Source organism: Chiloscyllium plagiosum, unplaced genomic scaffold (assembly GCF_037043375.1).
Source record: "Chiloscyllium plagiosum isolate Xiang-an unplaced genomic scaffold, Cpla_swu_hap1 HiC_scaffold_37, whole genome shotgun sequence".
In the NCBI taxonomy this organism is placed as follows: Eukaryota; Metazoa; Chordata; class Chondrichthyes; order Orectolobiformes; family Hemiscylliidae; genus Chiloscyllium; species Chiloscyllium plagiosum.
Window position 1 is genome coordinate 40,888,851 of NW_028270175.1, and position 21,720 is coordinate 40,910,570.

Genomic DNA, 21,720 nt, shown 5'->3' on the forward strand with positions numbered 1-21,720 from the left:
AATTCTTTACACAGAGGGTGGTGGGTGCCTGGAACATGTTGCCAGTGGAGATGGTAAATGCGGGCACAATAGCCTCGTTTAAGATGTGTCTAGACAGATACATGAATGGGCAGAGAGTAGAAGGGTACAGATCCTTGGAAAATAGTTGACAGATTTAGTTAAAGGATCTGGATTGGTGCAGGTTGGAGACCAAAAGGCCTGTTTCTGTGCTGTAATTATCTTTGATCTTTGTTCGTTGTAAACTATGACCCTAGTTCTAGATTCTCCCTAAAGAGGAAAACTCTTTCAACACCCATCCATTCAAGTCCCCTCGGTCTCATGTTTCAATTAAATCATCTCTGAACATAAAGCATCGAACATGTTCTGATTCTGCTGAACTTTGGTGGATACAAGCCTAGTCTGTCCTTACATGAGGCAATCTGCTCATTGCAGGTATTAGTTGAGTAAATTTTCTCTGAACTTGTTCCAATGGAATATTCTTGAAGGTAAAATGGTAGTGATCTGGAATCTGTTGATCCAAGATCCTGGCATGTGTGGTCAAGTGTTTTATCATGGGCAGTTAACTCTGAAGCCCTGCAGACACAGCTTGCTGAGGAAGTGCAATCTTTGGTGCTGTTTCAGCCACACTTTTTCAGGACAACAAATTGGTGAACTCAGAACAAAGGCTTACTTTGTGGAAATGTGAGAGTTCAGCTGAGAAGATTGTTGGCAGGGTTCTCTTCAACTGAACCTGATGGAATAACAGCCTTCTCCAAGCCAATCACTGCTGCAAACACTCCCAGCATTGACTACAGCAACGTTATCAATAGTCATGCGATTTTTCCCAATGTACACAATGAAGTTACAATGATCACTGTTAAAAAATCAACTCAAAGCATTTCCATGAAATTTGAACTAAATCTTTTATCTACAATCCTTCAAAACACAAGTCCTATGGATAGTATTAAATATAAAGTGCCTTCATACAGGATCACAGTCTACTTTCCTCTTAAGCTTCTCATTTGAACTTGCCTTCACCACACTCAGGCAATGCATTGAAGATCCTAACCACTGCTGAATGAAAAGGCTTTTCCTCAAGTTGCTATTGCTCCTTTTTTCAATCACCTTAAATCTGCGCCCTCTGGCTCTAAACCATCCCACCAACTAAGGAATCCTTTCTTATATCCAATGTCCAGACACCGTCGTGAATTTTGAGCACCTGAATCAGAAGTCCTAGCTTTCTTTCTCCAAGGAAAACCGATCCCATCTTCCCTAATCTTGTCTCCATGACTAAAGTTCCTCATCCTTAGGGCCATCTTCGTGAGTCTCTGTTGCATTCTCTCAAATCCTTCAGCAGATCCCTTCTCAAATCCTAAAATGCAGCACCCAGAACAGGACCATCCATTTTAAAAACAAAACTGCAGATATTGGAAAACAAAAATTGCTAACATCTGTGGAGAGAAAGCAGAGTTAACATTTCAGATCCAGTGACCTTTCTTCAAACCATCCCTTCTGACCTTCTGCTCTCTACTGAGTATTCTGTACTGAAGCAACGGTGTTAGTTTTATCCCTCTGCGCCCCCAACTTAATTACTTTTTGGCATGACATGAAAAAGTTATGAAAATCAGCTTTCACTGTTGTGACTGTCAGTTTGCAGTTCAGCAGAAAAGATGAGCTAGCGATCACTGTCAACTGCCCCAAATAAGCTTGGAGCTTTTCAAATAAAACAAAACATATTTTTGTTTCCTGATAATCGCCTTGATAGTCTGCCAGAGAATGTTTGCATTGAACTAGCATCAGATAAGTTGTTGTGACACAGCCAATGAGCATCTCAAGCTTAAACAGGCCTAAAACTACAGAAAAATGTTGAGCCTCTACATTGTAGGACCCAGAGGAAGAAACTTGACCGCATTCTGAAGATGTTTTACACACAAACCATTGACAAGATAGATTTCATCAATATCTCACCGAAGGAGGAAAAGGAGCAGAAGAATTTGATTGGTCTCAATAATTCAGAGTATTTCTCGTGTGATGACGCTGCAGCTTGAACAAGGTTATGTTTTCCTTGTTTTTTTTTTGAAGAGGGATCATAAAGGCAAGGTTCTGATATGTCTGGAAATGGCTACTTTACAACAGTGGCAGGGGAGCGGCCAGTTCTCCCAGTTCAGGTTTGTTTTAGCAAGCAGTCAAGAAACTGCTGGGGACGTAGAGAAGCAGCTGCAATGGAAAGAGGTTCCATGCTTCAACAGATGTTTCTTGCCTGAACTTTCTCTCTGAAACTTCTCCTGCCTGTAAGAACCTCTGTTTGAATGTACCTTTTGCCAAGGGATGTGTTTATCAGATGTTGCAGGAATTGGAACAGTTTCGTTAAGTTGCAATATTGTGCCAGTTGGGTTATCAAATAAGTTGTTCTTCTAAATTATGTTTTCATTTGTTTTGTTTCATCTGTATTGTTTAAATAAATAGTTTTGTTTAAAGCTGAGTGGTTTCATCACTCCTGGAATATCCACTTTGCATCTTCTAAAAACATAAAAAGTTCAGATCTGGGTCACCTTTTTAAAACATTTTGAGGGGGTGTCGCCTGGTCCATAACACTGGCCTCAAGGCGAGCCTTTGTGGCCTATCCCTAATATGCCTTGATCTGAGTGGCTCGCTGGGCCATTTCAGAGGGCAGTTAGGTGTTGACAACATTGCTGTGTGTCTGGAGTGAGCTGTAGACCAGACTGACTAAGGTGCCAGATTGCCCCCCTCAAGAAGATTAGTTAGTCCAGGTGGGTTTTACAACAACCGATAATAATTACATGGTCACCGTTACAGAGATGAGATTTCTATTCCAGATTTATTAATTGAATTTATATCCACCAGCTATCTGAGGTGGGATTTGGGCCAGTGGCACTAGGGCAGTAGCCTTGTACTCTGCTAATGGGAGAGAAGGTGGTGCAATGTCAAAAATAGGCACTCTCAACTCTCATGAAAGCTCTCAGTACAACAGCTCACATCTATTATTCTCAAGCACATTTTTTACCCCCAAGGTTGACACATACACAGTGTACAAATATGTTGTGCATTTTGAACACCCCTGAGGATAGTTTAAATACACAATTCATTCATTCTGGATTAATGTATTTGTTCAATGTCCTCTTTGTTACAATAATCTGCTAACAGATTGCTGAATGGTTATTGTATCAAGGCATGTAGAAATTTTATCTGGGTTTAATCTTAATTCAAATGTAACATTATTTGACTAACCAGCAAACTTGGTTCTTTTCCTTGCTCCAGATACATAGATTTTAAGAAATATATATATCCACTGTTAGAATGTATGATGTCTGTGTAACAATATCATTGTGTGACCTGACTTTAGATCTTGTTTTCCTGGATCTCAGAGTGTGCAATTTTGTGAAACTGCAATAAATAACAATAAAGTTCTTACACGGTCCAAGTTACAATGCAGCAATTCAAAGAATAGTTGAAACTCCTTTATGTGCAGTGTTTAATGTTGCTCTGAAGAATCCACCATTAGACGTCCATTAATACATGCTTGGAATGGAGAAGATAATGGTAGAAAGGGATAATTAAATAGTAATGGCTTGCAGTCTGCAGTAGGTGCATTGTAACCAGTAATTCTTTTCTGCATTTTGTCCTGTTTGTCATATCAGCTCCGCCAGCAGTGAAAGTATCGCCGCAAATTGAGGTACGCAATATTGGTGGCACAGTAGAATTCACCTGCGCAGCTACTGGTCACCCAGAACCCAAGATTCAGTGGTTTAAGGAGCAAGGACAATTCCAATCAAATCATAAAATCGATAAAGGAGTCTTGAGGTAAGTTAATGAATTGTTACTTCTTATCACTCTTAAGGTTGGCCTTTTCACCCAACATTGGCTTTCTGTTTACAATAGAGGACCAAAACGACCAGGAGTAGGCTACTTTCTTCCAACAAGGAATGGGTGTAGGCCACTCAATATGATCATGGTTTGATCTGATTGAAACCTGCTGAACAGTTGATAACTTTTCACCTCATTGCCTTAAATATATTAAAATATTCTGCTTCTATTGTCTTTTCAGGAGAAGAGTTCCAAAGACACATGACATTCTAATTGAAAAAATTTTGCTTAACTCTGTTTTAAATGGGCAGCCCTTAATAAGTTAAAATCAAGTTGGCTCTGACTCTTAAGCTCCAACGAATACAAGCAATAGCTTATCCAATCTATTCTCATAGCCCATTCATTCCACATATTCATTAGTATGTCTCTGAATGTCTTCCAACAGATTTACATGATTCCTGAAATGAAGTGTTCATTGTTCAATGTTGTACTTCAGTTGTGGTCTCACCAGTGCATTGTGTAACAAGCATAACCTCCCTATTTTTGTATTCTCTTGCGCTTGGAATAAATTAGAACATTTTATTAACTTTCCCAATTACTTGCTGTAACTGCAGACTAAACTTTTGCAGTTCATGCACTGGGATATGAAAATTCCTCTGCATCTCAGAGCTCTGCTTAGATAAAATAAATAGTTAGACAGTGTGCTTTTTAACCCTCAAACCAAAGCAAAAGGCAGATTATCTGGTGATTTAACGCAGTGCTATGTGTAGAATATCTAAAATTCCTTCCTTCAGTTATCCTACTGATTGCACTTCAAAGGTGTTTCACTGGCTGAGAAGCACCTTAGCCATCTTTGTGGAAAATGTTATATTTTTGTTCTTTCTTTCCATCTGAATCACTGACAATAGCATTTGTACATGGATATTTAACTGCAGCAAAGCAATATGAATGGCCACACCAAACTTATCGGGGTATAATATTACAATTTCTCGCATAAATGTCATTAAATGGAAGACTTTCATTTATATATTCCCTTTCACAAACTAAGGCCATCTGTAAAGCTAATGAAGAACTGTTGAATTGTAGACCCTATAATCATAATTTTTCATCATAAATAAACATCCTATAAACAGCACTGTGCTGATAACAAGATAATCCATTTTATTGCTGACGATTGAGAGACTAATAGCAGCCAAGAGACAAAGAAGAACTTATCTACTCTTCAAAATAGAACCATGAAATCCTTTACTGTCCAGGAGGAAACAGTTTGGTGCTTGGTTTATCATCTCATTCAAAAAAAAAGACACCTTCAGCAGTGCAGCACACCCTCAGTACAGGCATGGCGGCCTTGAATTTAGCACTGAGGTCCTAAAATTGGACTTGAAACCAAAACATTCCAATGCAGAGGTGAGAATGTTGCCAGTTGAGACACAGTCAAATGTAATTGTGACGTGAAATCAGTAAGATGGTTTGTGGTTCTTGTGGGTTCCTATCTTTTGAGAATGATGTTTATCTGGCATGAAATTGCTCTGTCTGTTATCTTCACAGAATAGAGAATATACAAGAAGGAAATGAAGGAGTTTATATCTGCAGAGCATCAAACCCATTTGGGCGAGTGCAGGACAGTGCCAAACTTGTCATCCAAGGTAGGCTTTAGATTCAATTCATTATCTGTATAAAATGGATCTGTAGTTACTCTGTTTAAAAATGTATAGATGTGATTTAAAAAAGATTCCGTGTCAATAGGAAGAAACAGATGATTCCTCACCTCCATTAAGTGCAGGAATGAACATTTGGAAGAATTGAGAGTATAGGTCAAGTTCTTCGCCTGAAGTCTTGTTCGGATCCTTATTGCAAAGCAACATAGATCACACTAGAGGTTTGCATCAGGGTTATACTTAATGTTAGTCAGTTCAACGAATGGGAACGTTTGCAGAAGTGACTTCACACTGAATTTAAAAGCAAAGTACTGTGGGTGGTGGAAATCTGAAACAACATAGGGAATGCTAGAGAAAGCCAGCAGCTCTGGCAGCATCTGTGAAGAGAGAAGCAGAGTTCACATTTTGAGTACGATTGGACGACTTCAGATCTGAAGAGAATTCAACCATGACAATTTTTCTCCAATCCTAAAGAATTTCTAAAGAACATTGGATTCAAAATGTTAACTCTGGTTCCCTCTAAGTTTGTCCAGCATATATTTTATCACTTTATTAAATTTACTTTGGAGAGCAGATGAGGCAGATATGGGAGATATAAGGATGAACAGAGAATTCAGAGGCGCACAGCATATTGGAAAGATAACTTTAATGGATATATAAAAGCAAAATACTACAGATATGGAAATCTAAAATGAAAACAGAAAATGCTGGAGAAACGCAGCTGGCCTGGAAGCATCTGTGGAGAAGGAAACAAATGCTAATGTTTTCAGTCCAATATGACTCCTTTTCAGAACTAAAGGGGTTGGAATTTTTTTTTCATATACTCTTGTCAGAGGCAGAGGAGAAGGAATGAAGTCCATTTAAACGGACGTTCTCTGAGGTCTGTTGAGTTGGCAATGGTTAAAGATATTGGGGAAAGATCAGGTCGGAAAGGGATTTAAACACAAGGATGAGAATTTTCAGATGGAGGTATTGGAGAAATGGGAACCATTGTGGGTGAACAAAAACAGGAGTGAGGAACTAATAGGCTTGGTGTAGCCTTGGGTATGAGCAGCTCTGGATTAGCTGAAGGTCAGAGTGTGGAGGAAAGGAGGTTGTTAATGGTTGGTGAAACAGAATAAGAGATGTAAAATGGGTATAAATTATTGGATACCAATTTAAGATTACATGAAAATCCTCATCCTTGGGAAATCAGAAAATAATGCAAGGAGTCTTCTGCTCATCTCAAACTATTGATTGTGATGTGGCGACTACATTATAAAAATTGACAGAAGCAACTGGCCATCGGTATAATGACAGCTATGAAAATGAAGGCCATCTCTCCCTTTAACAGAGAGAGAGATTTAGTCAAGTGAATAGCATTTATTCCACAATTGACATGTTTTGTTGGCATCTTTGCTTCCTGTGTTTTGTGAGCTTTGCAATGTTGCTTATACTTTGCTGATTGGAAGAATGAGCTCTGATAGGCGTATGAGCAAGCACTTGGCATTTGTACAGGAGCAGTAATATAGGAAAATGTTCCAAGGTGCTTCACAGAGACAGAAGTAGATAAAAATGGAGAATATTCAGAGAGATGATCAAATATTGGTCAAAGAGGTGGGTCACTGGGTTGTGGATAATGCCTGAGCTGCAAGCATAGCAGTGAAGTGAGGAACATAAAGGAGGAGAGAGAAAGAATGCACAAGAATTCAGAGTCAAAGAACGGACGTTCTCTGAGGTCTGTTGAGTTGGCAATGGTTAAAGATATTGGGGAAGGATCAGGTCGGAAAGGGATTTAAACACAAGGATGAGAATTTTCAGACGGAGGTATTGGAGAAATGGGAACCATTGTGGGTGAACAAAAACAGGAGTGAGGAACTAATAGGCTTGGTGTAGCCTCAGGTATGAGCAGCTCTGGATTAGCTGAAGGTCAGAGTGTGGAGGATAGGAGGTCGACCAGAGAGTATTGAAGTCATCAGGTAAAAAACAGAGGGGCAGGTTTTAACAGCAGGTTTTAACAACAGAAGGACTGGGATAAATGTTGCAAAGGGGACGAATGGTGTCTTTGTGCAGGAAGGCAGTGGGGTCAGAGGCTCAGCCACACTGCCAATATAGCCAGAGGTTGCCCGGAGTTGGGTTCAGGCTGAAACAGCACAAGAGATTTGGAGATGTTATGAAGAGTATAAAATTTGTGGTACAGCTTTTGACTTGGTAAGCTTGGTAGTGAGGACAGGAATTCTCACCCTACCTATGGCAGCTCGGTTTCAGATGCTTTCACCATCAAGAAGTTGTGGCTCACTGTGTTAGAAATCTCAGAGATGTGAGGGTGAATACACCACAGTCATAGAGGCTATGCTTTCTGACTTTGTTGAGCTTGATTTTAATGTTCTTCAGACTTGAAACCTGATTGAGGGTTCCAGATCTATTGCTGATATCTGCAGCCATTCCTAATACAGAGTTCTCCGAGCCAAAGGCCTCTTTCCGTGCAGTTGCTATGGGATATTTGCCTCCAAATATTGCACATTCTGTCATGAGGGAAGAGCCATTTGATGGTGTAGTATTCTGATAATGTGTACTCACCTGGGCTACCTATGGAACTCCACATGTCCACACAGCTGGCAAACATCTGCCTGTGTGACCCACCATAGGTCTGAGCATTGGAACAGTGCAGGGAACAGGAGAGTTCAAATCATAAGTTGTACAACTTCAGAGTTTGTCTCCATGAGTGTAATATGTTTGCAGTACCCATGGCCTATTTAATAGACAGTTCCACTACAGATGTTGTCATTGATGTTGTTAAATGCTTAATGTTAAGTCATAGTGTAAGTAACCAGATTGGAATTGGAAGCTAGTAAGAGGGGTTGAATCTTCCAAAGCTGTTTCCTCTTCCAGCGTTAAGGAGGATCTGTTATTGGGCATACAAATGTCAGGATGTTGGCAGACATCATGGCGGAATATGTAAAAATTTCAGGAACTGGCCTGGTTTAGATAGACCTTGACCACTGAGTAACCTACCAGCACTAATCTAAAGACAACTGACTTAACCAGTCATAAAGCAATGCCAGTGTACCACAGAAAGCTTTTGGCCACTTTGAACTCTGGGATAAACATGCTCATCCAGCATGAGCAGATTGCCTCACTGGGACGTTAGGATGGCTCGGAGCAGAACTTGTGGATAGTGGCTTTCCTATGCATCTGCTGTTCTTGTCCTTCTAAGCAGTAGAGGCTGCAGATTTGTAAGGTGCCGTTAGATGAGTCTTTGTGAGTTACTGCAGTGCGTGTTATAGATGGTATACACTGCAGCTGATGTGTTGGTGGAGTAGAAAGTGAAATAACTTTTTTCCCATGTTACTTTCAGCCTTGCCAATTGTCATGATCAACGTGAGGGCGTCCATGCAGATGGTAATGGTGGGTGGGTCGGTAGAATTCGAGTGCCAGGCTATCGGGGATCCCCAGCCTTCTATTCGATGGAGTAAAGTGGATGGAAGGCTCTCGCCTGAAGTTATCCTCAAGAATGGAATGCTGAAAATTGATCATGTGAAAGAGTCTGATGCAGGGCGTTACCGATGCACTGCCACCAATGAAGCAGGGTCCGTCAAGTCTGAGGTGGTCCTATACGTGCAGTGTGAGTGAAGCTCAATTTGTTCTCCAGTTTATTTTGAGTGATGCCAGCTTTAATGTATAATTCTAAAATAGCTTTGAGATGTGTTGGGTGTCTCCAAAACCATGCTCACTGCTTAATCTTTGCCACCCGCAGGACAGTTAAAAATTGGGCAATAATTATGGCCTTGCCAGTGTTGGTCACATTCCTAAAACTAAATTTTGCTGTAGACAATAGAACCATCATTGTACTTCTATCACTGACCTCCATAAATTATTTCATTAAAATATTGATTTAAATCTGTATTTTCTTTCTGTAACTGAAGCACATGATTAGAGATAAAGCTGGCAATATTGTGCCAAGCTGACAATATCTACTGAAGCATGGAGTTTACTGCATCCCCTGATTTATGTTCTTTTTTAAGAATTGGTTTTTAAATATGTCACTCGAATAACAAATGCTTGTTATTTTTGCAGCTGTTCCCATGATTGTTCCTCAGCCAGAACTCAAAGAAGTAACAATTGGATCCAAGGCTGTGTTTCCATGTCTAGCCTCTGGATACCCAGAGCCAGAGATCACCTGGCATAAGGTAGTTTTTTTAACTCAGGAGCTTTTCCTCAAAGCTGATTTGAGCACTGTGTCCTTTGTAGAGTCGAAAATCAAGAAAGGATCGTCTGCAGGTTTTGCCATGTACAGATAAGGAGTTGGTGCTGAGTCAATTAGCCCTATCAGTCTGATATGGATAAATATCTGATTGCGAATAGGATTGCATGTTATAATAAAGACTGAGATGATGAAATGTTTTATGGTTCACTGAACTGTGAGCGACCAGCTGCCCAGTTGTGTCCAGAGCATCAGAGAATAGTTAGATATTCTGCAACGTTGACTAATTGAGGGAGCATTTAGAGTTGTAGAGATGTACAGCATGGAAACAGACCCTTTGTCCAACTCGTCCATGCCGACCAGATATCCCAACCTAATCTAGTCCCACTTGCCAGCATCCAGCCCATATCACTCTAAACCCTTCCTATTCATATACCAATCCAGATGCCTTTTAAATGTTGCAATTGTACCAGCCTCCACCATTTCCTCTGGCAGCTCATTCCATACACGTACCACCCTCTGCAGGAAAAAGTTGCACCTTAGGTCTCTTTTATATCTTTCCCCTCTCACCCTAAACCTATGCCCTCTAGTTCTGGACTCCCCTCCCCCAGAGAAAAGATTTTGTCTATTTATCCTATCCATGCTCCTCATGATTTTATAAACCTCTATAAGGTCACCCCTCAGCTTTTGATACTCCAGAATCATTAGCCCCAGCCTTTTCAACCTCTCCCTACAGCTCAAATCCTCCAAACCTGGCAACATCCTTGTAAATCTTTTCTGAACCATTTCAAGTTTCACAATATTCCAAAAGTGGCCTAACCAACGTCCTGTACAACTGCAATATGACCTCCCAACTCCTGTACTCAATACTCTGACCAATAAAGGAAAGCATACCAAACGCCGCCTTCACTATCCTATCTACCTGCAACTCCACTTTCAAGGAGCTATGAACCTGCACTCCAAGGTCTCTTTGTTCAGCAACACTCCCGAGGACCTTACCATTAAGTGTATAAGTCCTGCTAAGATTTGCTTTCCCAAAATGCAGCACCTCGCATTTACTTAAATTAAACTCTATCTGCCACTCCTCAGTCCATTTGCCCATTGATCAAGATCCCATTGTAATCTGAGGTAACCTTCTTCACTGTCCACTGCACCTTCAATTTTGGTGTCATCTGCAAACTTACTAACTATACCTCCTGTGTTCACATCCAAATCATTTATGTAAATGACAATAAGTAGAGGACCCAGCACCGATCCTTGTGGCACTCCACTGGTCACAGGCCTCCAGTCTGAAAAGCAACCCTCCACCACCACCCTCTGTCTTCTACCTTCAAGCCAGTTCTGTATCCAAGTGGCTAGTTCTCCCTGTACTCCATGAGATCTAATCTTGCTATCTTTTATTGTGCAATTTCCCTTTAGGGCAGAGTTGATGAGGGGGGCCAGGTTGAAACTTATTGGGAGAAAGGGGCAAAATGTTCACACCTGAAAACAGTCAGTGAACAGAGCTGTTTAGATGGGACAGAAACAGAGACAGAAGGGTGCAGTTCATGTGGTCAGCAGGGAGGAGAAGCTGAGAGTCAGTCTATTCTGCTGACTTTCTTTCATCTACAAGACATAAGTCAGGTGTGTGATGGAGTACCTCCCACTTGCCTGGATGAGTGCAGCTTCAACAGCACTCAAAACGCTTGACACCATCCACAACAAAGCAGACATATCAGGACTGCCTTTAATGTTGACTTCTATCACCACCAACGCATAATGGCAGCAGTGAGTACCATCTACAAGGTGTACTGCAGTAACTCACCAAGTCTCCTTCGGCACTGCTTTCCACATCTGTGGCCTCTCGCGTCTGGAAGGACATAGGTAGCAGATGCAGAGAAACATCATCTGCAAGTACCCTTCCGAGCCCCTCGCCATCCTGACTTGGAAATATATTGCCATTCCTTCAGCATCACTGGGTCAGTACCATGGAACTCACTCCCAAACAGCATTGTATGTGTCCTTATATCCTAAGAGCAGTAGTAGTTAAACATTTGAGAAACTATTAGGGATGGTCAATAAATGTTGGCCTAGGCACATCCTATAACAGAATGAAAGAATATGTCTGTGAGGCACAGAATGTGGTCCTTTTACTCTATTAGTGCTCATCAAGAATGCAAGCCTACTTTAAATTCCTGTCATTGACTAAACATACTGATGTAATGCTTTGTTTGATGTTGAGTTGGCGCCTGTTAGGAGGCTTCCATCCTGTTTTCACCTTCTGACATTCCTCTGGTTACTTTTAGCTGGAGGGCGATCTTCCACCTGGAGCCTATGTCGAGAACAATATATTGACCATACCATCAGCTACTACCGAACACACTGGAACATACGTTTGTACAGCCACAAACGAACAGGGAGAGGAGACAGCGTACGCCATGTTGAAAGTCAGAGGTATGATAAGTTCATTTTTGTGTGAGATGTTCTCTGCAACATTAGAGCAGGAGTAAACGGTGTGTCTCTGAGAGACTGCTCTGCCATTCAGGAAAAGCACAGCAGGTCAGGCAGCATAGAGGAGCAGGAAAATTGACGTTTCAGGCAAAAGCCTTCATTCAGGATGATTCCTGGTGAAGGGCTTTTGCCCGAAGCATCAATTTTCCTACTCCTTGGATGCTGCTTGACCTGCTGTTCTCTGCCATTGTCTGATAGTAGCTGACAATCTGCGGTAACTTCACTTTTGTATCTATTTCCCCCATTCCCTTAAATTCCTGAGAGACCAAACCTCTGCTTCAACCTTGAGTCTATTTAGTGATAATGAAGCATCTGCAACCTCCTGGAGTAGAGAATGCGAAAAATTCATCCCCTGCCCGAGTGAACACACATCTTCTTGCCTTAGTGTGCATATCCTGAAGTTGTGCCCTGATGTCTAGATGTTCCAGACAGGGGGGAAACAACTTATAGTGTCTGTCCAGTCAAGCCCCTTCAGAATTCTGACTGTTTACTCAACACCTCATCATAAATCAGTCCTTCTATTCAAGGGCACAATTTTGAAAACCTTTGCTTTACCGTCTCGAGAGCAAACATGTCCTTCCTTGCATAGAGTGTCAAAACTAAAAACATTATTCCAGATGTGACCTAACACAGGTGTTATAGAAATACAGAGCATCTTGCTGATTCTGTCGCCTTTGCCTTTGACACAGGGCCATTTGCCATCTTCATGGCTTGCTGTGTCTTTTAACCTTTATCACACTTTGTAAAGGTACATACAAGTCTTTTGAAACTTCACTTAGAATTGGCAAAAATGGGGTTTAGCAGAGTAAGTAAGACAAAATGGAGTATTAAAGTTAAGGTAGCTTTGTGAAGTAAGATCATCTGAGCATGCATTCTTATAATAGTGTTGGGGGGTCATGTTGCGATTGCACAGGACGTTGGTTAGGCCACTTTTGGAACATTGTGTGCAATTCTGGTCTCCTTTCTATCAGAAGGATGTTAAACTTGAAAGGGCTCAGAAAAGATTTATAAGGATGTTGCCAGGGTTGGCGGGTTTGAGCAGTAGAGAGAGGCTAAACAGGCTGGGGTTGTTTTCCCTGGAGCATTGGAGAGTGAGGGGTGACCTTACAGAAGTTTATAAAACCATGAAAGCATGGATAGGTATATGAATAGAAAGGGTTTAGAGTGATATGGACCAATTGCTGGCAAATGGGACTAGGTTAGGTTAGGATATCTGTCTGCATGGATGAGTTAGATCGAAGGGTCTGTTTCCATGCTGTACACTCTATGACACGATGACTCTATTGAAATGTGAATCAAAGGTTTCCTTTGCTCGATACTTCATACTGAATACACCAAAGACTTTGACAACCCTCGGAAAGTGCCACAATGATGCAATATCTTTCAGATCCTTAGGATATCGTAGTGTTCTTCATAGCTACTGCAATCCTTTTGGAGTTTCCTGCTAATTTACAGGACAGCCTGCAGCATTGCAAGGCCACAACAATGAAACTGATGATCAGAACAATCTGTTTCATTGACATTGGCTGAGGGAAATGTATTGCTTAAGGCTAACAGGAAGAAAAAGGAAATTGAAGGTCTGCAATGTGGCCCTCCCTCAGTACTACACTGGAATGCCAGCCTAAATTACCTATCATTTAGAGTTTAACCCAAAGCCTTCTGACTCTGAAGCGAGTTAAGGGCTACCTCTGAACCACTTTAAATGTTAAATATTAATAAGTAGCTCTTGTATTGCTTCAGTGAACCTTTGTGCAATTTTCCTCTCTTTTCAGAACGCAAGATCCCGTATTTCACACAGGACCCTATCTCCTACATTGCGTTGCCCACTATAAAGGATGCCTACCATGAATTTGAAATCAGCATAACATTCCGCCCAGATGCAGCTGATGGTAAGAATCTCGAGCCCCAACGTCCTCCACAGTTCCTTTAAAGCTCTGAATCATGTCCAGGACATTCAGTGATTTGCCTGAATGACTATGTATGAATTGTGCAGTGTTCATTGATAGACAGAAGCTTGGGAAATCACATTAAATTCAAGTCAGAATTCTCTTCATTTTTAACATCACAGCAGATCAGGAATGAGAGAACACAGATTTAAAATAATTGGCAAAAGAAGCAAAAGTGACCTGAGGATGAACTTCCTCACACAGTGACTGCTGAAGGTTGGGTTTGCACTAGAGAACATGGTGAAGGCAGGTTCAACTGAGGCTTTCCAAAGGGTATAAGACAGTTATTGAAGAGGGATCCATGTGCTGGGTTGCAGGGAGAAGGTGGGAGAATGGCTCAAAGTGAACTGCTCATTCAGAGAGTCAGTGTAGACTCGATTGGCCGAATGCATACCTCCTGCAAAGTAGCAATTCGGTGATTCTGTCCAAATGCTGATTCCTGAACTTTCAATGTGTGTATGGCTCAATTATAGTCCAACCCATCCACAAAGAATATTTATTTTACTCTATGGATCTGACCGACAGGAGCTCCTTCTAGAACACTGATGGTTAAATATGATTGACATTCTTGGACCTTGGGATTTGCTCCATGCATTGCTGATTGTGTATCAGATGATGGGTCCTGACTCTATCCCAGGGAATGCTGACTACATCCAGTGGATACTGACTATATCGCAATGGATGCTGATCATACCCTCCAGTCTCAAAGTTAACATTCTTCCCAATTAATTATTCCAATAAAGTAATTGGCATTTACCCTTAAAAATCAGCCAATGGAGAGCAAAGAGACTTGTGAATGTTCAAGGCAGTCCTCGTTTCTCCACGGTGTGTGATGATCCAACTAGGATTGTTCATCTTCATGGGCTTTAATAGCCAAGTTGTGGTGTCATGTGATATATGTATTTAGACCTTCCCTCCAGCAACACAGACAGTTTATCTCATTTTGGTCCATTATAAAGTGAATAGTATAGCTCCAATTTTAAATATTCAACATAATCTTACCACTTGGCCTGAATCTGTGCAGATAGTTTTCAGTCTGTAAGTCTATACTTTGTATGTTTTTTTTGTTTGATTTTTCTCACTTTTTGTTTGTGTTTCTGTGTTCTTTTTCCCATCTGTATCCAAGCTCTCTTACTGTACTCTGGTGAGTTTTTTATGTATCTCTACAAATCCCACAAGTTGCTACTGGTAAAAACTCTGCTTTATGTTTGAGGTGCACAGAGCTACATTATAAAACAACTAAAAATTAAATGCCAGGCCAGCAGCTGCTATAACCTTCATCATGTAGATTTGCTACCATTATGCTTATTTAATTTACTATCAAGTGTGATTAAAATGCAATAATTGAATTGAATGGTGGAGCAGGTAGAAGGTCTGAATTGCCCAACTCAGTTCTCATATGATCAGGGATGGCAGTGGCAGAGGTTTGAACCAGAACTGCCATTACTGCAGGTAAGTAGAACAAAGTGATTAGCTTTCTCCAAGAGCTAGGGCAGGTGCAATTAACAGAATGACCTTTTCCTCTATTGTATTTCATGCCTACAGTATAAACATAAGCTTCCATTGGTTTGACAGACTGTAAATGTGAGTCATTGACGAGATGTTTCTGTACACTTTGATTCATGAATGTTCCTGGATTCTGAGTACAAATTATTTTCCCCAACAATGTCACTGTGGTTTGCTTTGTGAGTGGAAAGGTGGTAAATATTTAGTTAAAACTATTCAATTTAGTGTTAATTTTGACTGATGACAATTCATTTATGATATCTTTAGCATTCTATTACCATTGGAAGAGTCTGTTCTGAGTATTTCAGCTGCCAGTTTGTGATATCCTGAACACAATGAACAGGGAATCCAGAGGGAATAAAAGTCTCATTCTTAACAGTGAAAATGCGTAGTAATGTCTATTAATCCAAACTTCCCTTTTGCAGTCTATATGTATTATACTGAGTTGATAAAGATTTTAGTGACAAATTTTAGAACAGTTGCAACTGACTGATATTATGCAGGTTCAATAATTTCCTCCTTCTCTTCTTGTTAGTCCCAGTCACCAGTATTTTGTGGACTTCAAAATATAATATCTGGCCAGAATCCATTGCTGTACCAATATGTTTGATTCCTCCTTCTGTGTAACTTGAATCAAGGCTTGGCCTTGGCAGCTTTGCCAGGTATTTAATTTTGAAGCCAAACCTTGAGCAAATTGAACCCTAAAGTGCAATCTGGAACCTGGAATGTTTGAATTATTTATTATCAGTGTTTAATTAACAAGAAACATGTAATTGTTGCTGCTTGTAATTTTTTAAAATTAGTTATAGAGTCATAGAGATGTACAGCATGGAAACAGACCCTTCAGTCCAACCCGTCCATGCCGACCAGATATCCCAACCCAAATCTAGTCCCACCTGCCAGCACCCGGCCCATATCCCTCCAACCCCTTCCTATTCATATACCCATCCAAATGCCTCTTTAATGTTGCAATTGTACCAGCCTTCACCACATCCTCTGGCAGCTCATTCCATACAAGTACCACCCTCTGCGTGAAAAAATTGCCCCTCAGGTCTCTTTTATATCTTTCCCCTCTCACCCTAAACCTATGCCCTCTAGTTCTGGACTCCCCGATCCCAGGGAAAAGACTTTGTCTATTTATCCTATCCATGCTCCTCATAATTTTGTAAACCTCTATAAGGTCACATTGGCAAGGCCAGCATTCATAGCCCATCCCTAATTGTCTGAGACAGTTCAGATCAAGCACAATGCTGTGAGTCTGGAATTACGTGCAGGCCAGACCCGGTAAAGATGGCAGAGTCCCTTCCCTGAAGGACGTAAATGAACCAAATGGGATTTTATAACAAATGATAGGTTTTCAGTCACTGTCACTGATGATAGCTTTACAATCTTAATTTATTAAGGAATTAAAATTCCACGAGCTATTATGGTGTGTTTAATGTCCCTGTGCTTCTAGATTACTATCCCATTCTCAATAACACTACCGCAATTACAGTAAGACATTAAACGATGATATCATAATTGAAAGTGCTTTACCAGATTTCATTGAATCCATATTTTACCATCTGCTCTGGTAGGATTCGAGCCCATGACCCAAGAACATAGAATCATAGAATTTGATGGTACCCCAGGAGGCTATTCAACCCACCATGTATTTACCAGCTCCCCAAATAGCTGCCCAGCCAGTCCCATTCTGCAGCTCTTTTTCAAGAGCCCTCTAAATTCATTACTTGCCAATATATATATTGTGTTCTTTTAGAACTTCCTATGGAATTTGCTTCCACCAGGCACCACATTCCAATCCAAACAACTCTGAGTAAAGAAGATTTTCCTTATCTCACCCCTAGCCCCTCTTGCTGACAATCTTGAAATTGTGACCCCTAGTTACTGACATACTAACTAGCGGAAACAGAATATTCTTCTTTACCCTGTCAAAATTGTTCATAATTTTGAACACATCAATAGGCCACCTCTAGATCTTCTCTGCTCCAGGGAGACTAAGCCCAATTTCTCTAATCTTTCCTTTTATCTAAAATCCCTCATTCCTGGTTTCATTCTAGAAAATTTTGTGTCTGGGGTTTTAACATCCTTCCTTAAATAAGGTGCTTGGAACCGAGTACTCCAAACATAATCTGACCAATGATTTGTACAGGTATAGCATCACTTTTATACTTTAAGGAATTGATATTGGTATCAACTTGGTATTCTGTGTTGCCAGTCCAGTGACATTACCTCAATGCTGCCATCTCCCCATTGTAGAATTTTAGTGCTGAGACCCTTTGTTTGGGTTGATGATGAGAAAGGCTTCCCTTGCTGCTCACCTGCAAGAAAGCAACCTAGAGTAATCTGCATGCTTTGTATTAACATCTTAGGCTCATGTTAATATTTTGTCATTGCTATTTTCAAAGCTGGCTCGCTATTAAGTTACATGATATTGTCATATGTGTGTTCATATGTATAAGTTTAATAAGAGATCAAGAAATTGGGTAATCTTTCATTTTTCCCAGTGTGTTAAATGTGTAATGTTACAAATACTGGAGGAAAGTGCATTTTGAAATTAAATAATTAATGCAAATATTGGATGACCTGAATCCTGTTTTATTTCCTAAATTGAATTGCTGATGAGTTAATTAGGTGGTTGAAGAAGAGGTAAATCATATTCAGTGAATATATTAAGTTGGGCTGTAAGGATCATTTTTATTTTTTAAAATTTAATACTGTGCATTTAAAGTTCTACTTTAAACTACAACAGAATGGTGTGACTTTGGTGTGGATGTAAAAACATGGTGGGGATTCGTTTGAATTTGTTACAGATTTGGCTGTTCTACACAAAAGTGAGTGATAATATTTCTAAACCCATTGACTGTGATTCAGTTGTCTGGAATGTCTTGGGACGTAAGACTGGTTTATATTTATATATTTTATAGTTATCTCCAGCCATATGTCTGAAAAGATGGATGTGTTTTTATACTTTATCAGATTGATAAATTTAATTGTTTGATTGTGTGGAAGAGAATTTTCCTTCTAAAATACTGCAATTCTTTCCCACTGATGAGCTGAAACTATATTATAACATTAATTTCATCAAGTCATTTTTTAAAAATTAAAATAGTTATTTATTGAAGGCCATTAAGTACTTCAGCTTCACTGTTCAAACTGAATTGAGCCATTCCTTTGTTGTGATGAGCTTTAGTGTAAGGCTTAGGAAACATCTCCAGTGTTCTCCTCTCCTTCCCCTATTCCTATTGTCTCCCTATTTTCCAGAGTTCTTTACCTGAGCTCCTGATTGTACAAATGCCTTTTAAATGTTGGTAATGTACCTGCTGGCAGCTCATTCCCTATGCATACCACCCTCTAAAAAATTTGCCCCTCAGATTCCCTCACAATAATCTTGCCCCTCTAACCTTAAACTGATGCCCTCTAGTCCTCGATGCCTCAACCATGAGGAAAAGACTGAGTGCATTCACCCTATCCACGTCTCTCATGATCTTATTCATCCCAGTAAAGGTCCCCCCTCAGTCTCCTACGCTCTAAAGAAAAAGGTCCTAGTTTGTCCAACGTATCCCTATAACTCATAGCATTGAGTTCAGGCAACATCCTTGTAAATTTCTTCTGCACTCTTTCCATTTTAATAACATTCTTCCTATAACAAGATGAGCACATAATCCCCAAGTGCGGCCTCACCAATGTCCTGTATAACAGCAACATAACTTTTCAACTTCTAGACTCGGTGCCATAACTGATGAAGGCCAGTGTGCCAGAAGCCTCCTTCACTGCCCTGTTTACCTGTGACTCCACTTTCAGAGAACTGTGAACCTGAACTCCAAGATCCCTCTGTTCCACTACATTCCTTCAGGCCCTACTATTCCCCATGAAATTCCTATCTTGATTTGACTTTCTAAAATGCAAGACCTCACACTTATCTATATTAAACTCCATTTGCCATTTCTTAGCCCACTTCCCCAGCTGATTAAGGTCCTGCAGCAATTTTGATGAACTTCCTCACTGTCCAATTTAGTGCCATCTGAAAACGTATTAATCATGCCTTTTACATTCTCATCCATATCGTTGATATTGCTAACAAACAGCAATGGGCACAGCACCAATCCCTGAGGCACTCCAATGGTCAGAGGCCTCTCCAGTCTTACAAGCATCTTTCCACAATTACCCTCTGCTTCCTACAATCAAGCCAATTGTGTATCCTGGATCCTAACCTTCCAGAACAGTCTGCTGTGTGGAACTTTATCTAAGGCATTACTGAAATCCCTATAGACTGTGCCTGCTGCCTTGCTCTCATTAACCTTCCTGGTTACTTTGTGAGGCACGATCTCCCACTCAGGAAGCCATACTGACTACTGCTAATTAATCTCTGTCTTTCCAAATTCATGTCGATCTTAGCCCTCAAGTAACTTACCTACCACTGATTCCTGAAGAAGGGCCTGTGCCCGAAACGTCGAATCTCCTGTTCCCTGGATGCTGCCTGACCTGCTGTGCTGTTCCAGCAATAAAGTTTCAACTTTGATCTCCAGCATCTGCAGACCTCACTTTCTCCTACCTACCACAGATGTTAAGCTTCCTGGTCTATAGTTCCCAAGCTTTTCTTTGCAACCCTACTTGAATAATGGCACAACATTCGCTACCCTCTAGTCTTCTGGCACCTCACCCGTTGCTACTGATGATGCAAAAATATCAGCAAGAGCCCCCGTAATTTCTTCTCCAGCCTCTTGCAGTGTTCATGGATATATCTTGTCAGGACCAGGAGAATTCTCCACCTTCATACTTTCTGATACATCCACCACCTGCCCTATTGTGATAGAGACTATCCCCAAGATAACACCACTAACTTTCCCAAGTCGTCTTGTCTTTCTCCATGGTAGACACACAGGAGAAATAATAATTGGAAACCTTGCTCATCTCCTTAGGTTCTACCCATACGTGTCCACTTTGGTCCTTGAGGGGCCCTATTCTCTCTTTAGTTATTCTTTTTCCTTTAATATACTTAAAGTACCTCTTCTTCTCAGCTAAGACTGTTTCGTGCCATTTTGCCCTCCTGATTTCCTTCTTCAGTAAACTCCTGTTTTCCCTGGAGACCTTCAGGGATTCCTTTGATCCCAGCTGCCTGTACCTGAGTCTCACTACCTCCTTTTTCCTGGTCAAAGCCTCAATATTTGACTTTCTAAAATGCATCCAGGGTTTCCTATTCCTGCCAACCTTGCCCTTCACCCTCACAGGAACATATAGACCTTGAGCTCTCACTATCTCACTTTTAAAGGCCTCTCACTTGCCTGAGGTCCCTTTGCCTGCAAACAGGCTACTTCAACCAACCCCTAAAGATGGATAGTGTCTTCCTTGAACTTTTAGGAATGTGAGAAATATGAGCAGTAGCAGACCAATTTGCTGCTGAAACATGCTCTGTCCTTTAATGCAATCATGGCTGATCTTAATCTTCACCTTCTCTTTCCTACTCGATCTTCATATTCCTCAATTCCCTGAAAGACAGTTATATATTTGAATATATAAATATATTCATGATGTGGAGATGCTGGCGTTGGACTGGGGTGGACAAGGTCAGACGTCACGCGACACCAGGTGAAGTCTACCTGACAAAGGAGCAGCGTTCCGAAAGCTTGTGATTTCACATAAACCTGTTGGACTATAACCTAGTGTCGTGTGACTTCTGACCTTAAATATATTCAGTGATAGAACACACACAGCTCTCTGGAGAAGAGAATTTCAAAGACTGAAAACCTTTGGAGTGAAGAAACTTCTCCTCATCTCAGTCCTCATTCTGACACTGCAACCCAAACCCATGGAAATAACCACTTAGTGTCCACTCTGTCAAGCCCCTTCAGAATCTTCTAAGTTAAATGAGATCACTTCTTATTTCTATAAACTCCAGATAAATGTCAAATTCATACAGCATTTAGGACAATTCTCCCATTCCAGGAACCAATTCAGTGTGGAGAAAGTGAGGACTGCAGATGCTGGAGATCAGAGGTGAAAAATGTGTTGCTGGAAAAGCGCAGCAGGTCAGGCAGCATCCAAGGAGCAGGAGAATCGATGTTTAAGGCATGTTTACGCCTGAAACATCGATTCTCCTGCTCCTTGGATGCTGCCTGACCTGCTGCGCTTT

At 40.8% G+C, this 21,720-nt stretch overlaps 1 protein-coding gene across 14 annotated transcripts in view; it reads left to right on the forward strand.

Annotated features, from left to right (window-relative positions):
* Positions 1 to 21,720, forward strand: part of hspg2 (heparan sulfate proteoglycan 2) — a 530,612-nt gene that overhangs the window by 458,811 nt on the left and 50,081 nt on the right. For 12 of the 14 annotated variants that reach the window (XM_087980629.1, XM_087980637.1, XM_087980635.1 and 9 more), the window contains 7 exons: positions 3,639 to 3,801; positions 5,353 to 5,450; positions 8,800 to 9,066; positions 9,519 to 9,631; positions 11,931 to 12,078; positions 13,908 to 14,024; positions 15,208 to 15,225. In XM_087980629.1, coding sequence (XP_087836755.1) covers positions 3,639 to 3,801; positions 5,353 to 5,450; positions 8,800 to 9,066; positions 9,519 to 9,631; positions 11,931 to 12,078; positions 13,908 to 14,024; positions 15,208 to 15,225 — 924 coding nt within the window. The remainder of the gene's footprint in view (positions 1 to 3,638; positions 3,802 to 5,352; positions 5,451 to 8,799; positions 9,067 to 9,518; positions 9,632 to 11,930; positions 12,079 to 13,907; positions 14,025 to 15,207; positions 15,226 to 21,720) is intronic. The other 2 variants (XM_087980631.1, XM_087980642.1) reach the window with 1 other exon arrangement.